At 40.7% G+C, this 5,809-nt stretch overlaps 1 protein-coding gene across 4 annotated transcripts in view; it reads right to left on the minus strand.

Moving 5' to 3' along the window:
* The window catches only part of POLD3 (DNA polymerase delta 3, accessory subunit), a 68,104-nt gene that overhangs the window by 49,539 nt on the left and 12,756 nt on the right, over positions 1-5,809 (minus strand). For all 4 annotated transcript variants that reach the window (XR_001887876.1, XR_001887875.1, XM_017885283.1 and 1 more), the window contains exon 3: positions 2,004-2,106. Coding sequence is in view for 2 of the 4 variants with exons in the window: in XM_017885283.1 (XP_017740772.1) it covers positions 2,004-2,106 (103 nt within the window). In the remaining 2 variants the exon portion in view is untranslated. The remainder of the gene's footprint in view (positions 1-2,003; positions 2,107-5,809) is intronic.

The raw sequence follows: 5,809 nt of genomic DNA on the forward strand, positions 1-5,809 counted from the left end.
TTTGGGATGGCTGGGTCATATGGTACATCTAGTTCTAGATCCTTGAGGAATTGCCATACTGTTTTCCATAATGGTTGAACTAGTTTACAATCCCACCAACAGTGTAAAAGTGTTCCTATTTCTCCACATCCTCTCCAGCACCTGTTGTTTCCTGACTTTTTAATGATTGCCATTCTAAGTGGTGTGAGATGGTATCTCATTGTGGTTTTGATTTGCATTTCTCTGATGGCCAGTGATGATGAGCATTTTTTCATGTGTCTGTTGGCTGTATGGGGTCGGAGTTAGCTCAAGCGGTTACCTCCTCATGCCGGACTTTCTATCTGTCCATCTCTGTGCTGGGGTTCGAGGCTTAGAATTTTTTAACTGATTATAGGTTATACATCATTTTGAAAAATGGTCTCAGAAATATGCACTCAGGAACACAATTTGAACACTTTCAGTGTCATCCAAGAAAACTCTGGACTCTGAAGACCAACCATGAAGACTGTCCAAGAATCCTAAATTAAGAGCCCCTGTTATAATGGGTCAGTTTGAGTAAAAATCTATATTATCTTAAAACATAAATTATTAACTTAAAACATGGATCCTATTCCAGAAGATCCATGAACTCAAAATTTTATGTCAACATACGCATTTTTCTTTCAGATTCTCAGTGACCAAATAAAGAATAAAAATCACTGCTTTAAAGAAATATAAAGATTCCCAAGTAAAGGCTTGAATATGACTAGATTGAGGGTACTGACATAACTAAAGAAAGAGACAGAAGGTTAGTTGACCCTGTAAACAGAAGAAAATATGACAATCAGCTATAATCTTTGACAGTATCCATTCAAGAGCTCTACAGTGGCAGAACTCTGGAGGCAGGTTTATCTCTGAAAGTAAATGAGTCACGCCTATTTAACTTTGCTTCAGAGATATAAATGACATCTTATTTTACACTTGCAAATATCTATATTTGGGCTGGGATTACAGGAGTGAGGCACTGTACCCAGCCTGACATTTCAGTTTTAAATCTCACATGCTTGAGACTCAATTGCTAAAAAACAAATCCAGTCAATATTTTGACACATCAGGGCTCTGAACTTATGATTCTGAGGGAAAATCAAAGGAAAGAGGAAAACGTAGTGGATCTTTGAGAAGGGGCCACCTGACCTTTGGGCAAAGTCCCATGGGGCTTTTTATGCCCAAAAGAACCTTCAGACAGGAAGTCTGAGGAAGTGAGAACAGAGGAGGTATGTCTTACTTTTGGGAGGATGCCAGAGAGGGGGAATTATTAAAGTTCCCAAGGCCCAGTTTGGTGCAGGAGAGGGAACAAGACATCTTAGCAGAGCTTCTGGTACCCAGCAAGGCATGGGAGTAACAGAATGATCCCTGTGCCCCTGAGAGGGACATGAAAATAGCTAAGAAAAAAATCAAGCAGATCTGAGAAAGCGTTACAGTTAGGATGATGAAATCCAGCAGTCACCTGCGTTGCCAGATGACCAGATACCAGGTGGGACTACAAAAAGAGGAGGAAGGAGAATAAAAAGTTCCCAGCCTATGCACTGCATTAGCCATGCTCCTGCCAAAAACCCTTACCCTTCAGGCACTTAGACGTAAGCCTACCCAAATGAATGTTCAAAATTAAAATGAAGTTCAGTTAAAGAAATTACAATTTTTGAACACTTGTATTTGTGATTCGAAATTTGAACAGGTGGAAAATTAAGCACCATTGTTCCCCATATACCTTCAAGAGGGAAAAAGAGATATAGGGAATAACAGAAGCAGTCTCCTAACATCTTATTGCATAATAATGATACAGTCTCTGCATCACAGCCAAGATATTACCCAAACTTCTCAGTTTTAGATTTAGTCTAAAAACCCAAAATAATCATCACCATCAAACAACTCTTCAAAACTACTATAACACAGAATCTTGGTTATTTTCTCTCCCCTAAACTATGTTATAACACTCTTCATAACACAAACACATTTAAGCTCATTACAAGGCTCTGAGAACTTACGGAATGTCCATTCTGAATGAGACTGCCAGACACCAAATAGGTAACATGCAGTTGGGCTCCTGAATTTTCTTTTCGTTTCCTTTCAACATAATCATACAGCATCCTATTCCAAAGAAAAGAAGCCACAAGTAAGTCATCAGTAAGAGTTCTTACATGATCAACTCTTAATTAATGACTTAAAAGATATATGAAATCTGGTAGTCCATCAAATTTTCTGAACAGTAGCATTTTTGCTTGGCCTATGGTCAGTTAAAAAAAAGGATGGACTTTAGACAGGACATGGGGAGTAGAGTCCACTTGTATGGAGCTGGCACAGTGATCAGTATATTAACTGAAATAAGATTAATAATAGACCAAGAGGGACTGAACCTGCATTAAAACAGTGGCAATGATACATAATAAATAGAACACTCAATCAAGAAGTAGTTTGGTAACTGTCTAAGCTCTGGCTAAGATAATTAATTTGTCTAGGCCTCTTAATATCCCAAGGTGTAAACAGGAGGGTTATATTAGATTAGTGATTCTTTTAACCTGGGATTCAGGTGGCCATCTATAACCCTCCAACCCTAAAGTTTCAGCAAATGTTTATGTGCTTTTTTGGGAGGAGATGTGTGAGGGTTTTCAATGGATTCTGAAGAGTGAATTACTCCAAAACATTAAGAACTACTAAGTATACGATCACAAATGTCCAGCTCTGAAATTCCAATTTTAAGATTACTCAGATTTAATGCCGATTCAGAATTGCAGAATATAACAGCTTACTCACATTGCCCAGTATTCAGAATAATTCATTAACCTGAGATAGCCAAATACTAAATGCAGAAATAATGCTTTTAGTCAAATCTCTAAATTCATTTTTACCCTATGATCCAGCAAGTATCAGAAGTTGGCTCTCTTCAATAATCTAGTTTAAAAACAACAAAAAGAGACATAACATGTCTTTTATTTTGAGAAACATTTACAGTCTCTCTGTAATATACTTCTGCCAAGCACAGCTAGAAATTAAAAAATCCCCAGAGAAACTCAACCTATATTGCTGTTCACTCTCTTCTTGAAGAGCCTGCTCTCTCAACTTCCATAAAACCACGACCCACTGAGTCTCCTGCTACCCCTCTCACTGCTTCTGCTTCACTTTCTGAAGAGACTTCTCTACCTCCTCCCTTTCCTTAACTGTTGGTGTTCTGCCTTCAGCTATCTTTTCACTCTATGTATTAGAGTGACTGACCATTGCTGTCTGCCTGGGTCTGAGGGGTTTCTTGGGATGTGGAACTTGCAGTGACAAAACCGACCATCCTGGGCAAACCCAGGGTGGCTGGTCCCCCTACTCCATATTTTCCTCGGTTTATTTCATCCATCCCTGACTATAACATCATCTGCTCAAACCACCCAAGCCAGAAATCTGGGAGTCATTATCCTTCACTTCTTCCTATCCAGTGAGTTGCCAAGTCTCATCAGCTCTCCTTCCCAAGTAATTCTTGACTCCATGCCCTCCAAATCTCTTGACTAGACTATTTCAATTCCAAGTATCAATTCCTCTTCTCCTCCGCACTTCACCTTCATTATCCATGATGCTGCCAAAGTGAAATTTTAAAAATGCAAATCAAGTCATTCAGCAAACAAAACTTTACCGAGTGATTACTTTATGTTCTATGCCTTAGAGACAGAATAGTGAATAAAGCAAGTCTGCTCTTAGAGCTTAAATTCTAGAAATGAGACACACAATAAACATATATAATCTCAGATGACAGTAAGTTTATGGAAACAAAATTAAGTAAGGTAAGGAGGACAGAGGGTGCCTGAGAAGTTTTGCTATTTTATATAAGGTGATTAGGGAAGGCCTCATTAGCAGAGCCCTGCACAGAGGGAGGGAGCCAGCAAGGTGGATATCTTGGGAAACAATGTCCTAGGCAGACAGTCCAACAAATGCCAAGGTTCTGACGCAGGAAGGTCGGCAAGATCCAAGGAACAGAAAGGAGGCCAGTGTGCTGCAGTGAAATAAGGACAGTAGTAGGCGAGAGAGGGCAGAGTGCCAGGCACATGGGGCTTTGTGGCTACCATAGGACTTTAAGAAGCCATTAGAAAGTTGAGAGCAGAGGTAACATGATCTCACCTTTTGGAAGGATCTGAGAAGGTTATGTGGACGATATACTGTAGGGGAGCAAGGGAGGAAGCAAGGAGACCAGTTAGGAGGCTATTGCAATAACCCAGCCTAGAGATGATTGGTGGCTCAGTTTGGGGCAGTAGCAGTGCAGGTAGTAATTAGTGGATGAATTCTGGGTATATTTTAAAGTGAGAAACAAGAAGATTTGCTGATATACCGTGGTGAGGTGTAAGAGAAAGAAGAGTCAAAAATGACTGCACTAGGCAACCCAAAGAAGCAAGCTGCAATTCACCGAGATGGGGGAAAAGCAGGAAAAGCAGGTGTTGAGGGGAGAAGTCAGGAGTTAGGTTTTGGGGCATATTAAATTTGCAATGCCTATTAGTCACTGTTGATGTTGAAAAAGTTGCTAGAGAGTCTTGCTTGAAATATAATTCCTTGTTTTAAATCTTTCAGTAGCACCAGGCACGGTGGCTCACGTTTGTAATCCCAGCTCTCAGGGAGGCAGAGGCGGGAGGATAGCTTGAGCCCAGGAGTTTGAGACCTGCCTGGGCAATATAGTGAGACCCCGTTCTCCACAAAAAGGGAGGGTAAAAAAGACAAAATAATAATAATAATAATAATAATAATAATAATAATAATAAGTGTAACAAAGCTTTCAGTAGCGTCTCATCCCCTAAGGATCAACTTCAAATCTCTAGCAATGACAGGTAAAACCCTTCTTGTTCTGGGCCCTGTATCTCTGACCATTCCCCATCACACCTACACTATCTTCATCCTTATGAAACATTTTAGAGTTCCCTTTATTCCTTTGTATATGCCCCTCCTTCTGCCAGCCTGGCCTCAAACCCCTGGGCTCAAGCGATCCTCCTGCCTTGGCCTCCCAAAATGCTGGGATTACAGGAGTGAGCCATCATGCCTAGACAATGAGCCTTTGCCTTCTAAGCTCTAACAAGTCTTATCCCATATCCATTATTACAGTACGTATCACCCTGCATTCTAACTACTTATTTTACATATGAGGCATCCGCTCTGGACTGTTAACTCCTTGAGTATAAAAATGTGCCCTAGTCAGGATTTTTGCTGATTCCTTCTCTTTGCCCTCTAATGTTTCTTTCCATTACAACAACCGTTTTAGAAGAATAAATGAGCTAACAAGATCCATGAACATTTTGGTTTGTTGATGCTAGTTTGGACCATGCTAAAGGAAGACGTGATAGGCAGGTACCATGCCCAAGATGCTCTCAAGCTTGCTGGCCAAATGCAGTATTTTTTATCCACAACTAATAGTCCTGCCCATATCATCAGTCATTGTCCTCTACGTACCTGTCTCCCCAAATTGACCCCAGTTCTTCTCTCTTATATGATTAACAGAAAATTCAAAGCAAACTCTTATTTTAAAAAAGAATTCCTATGGCCGGACACGGTGGCTCACACCTGTAATCCCAGCACTTTGGGAGGCCAAGGCAGGCGGATCATCTGAGGTCGAGAGTTCGAGACCAGCCTAACCAACACAGAGAAACCTTATCTCTATTAAAAATACAAAATTAGCCAGGCACGGTGGTGCATGCCTGTAATCCCAGCTACTCAGGAGGCTGAAGCAGAAGAATTGCTTGAACCTGGGAGGCAGAGGTTGCAGTGAGCCAGGCTTGTGCCATTGCACTCCAGCCTGGGCAACAAGAGCAAAACTCTATCTCAAAAAAAAAAA

This window comes from Rhinopithecus bieti, unplaced genomic scaffold (assembly GCF_001698545.2).
Source record: "Rhinopithecus bieti isolate Rb0 unplaced genomic scaffold, ASM169854v2 scaffold_14549, whole genome shotgun sequence".
Classification (NCBI taxonomy): Eukaryota; Metazoa; Chordata; class Mammalia; order Primates; family Cercopithecidae; genus Rhinopithecus; species Rhinopithecus bieti.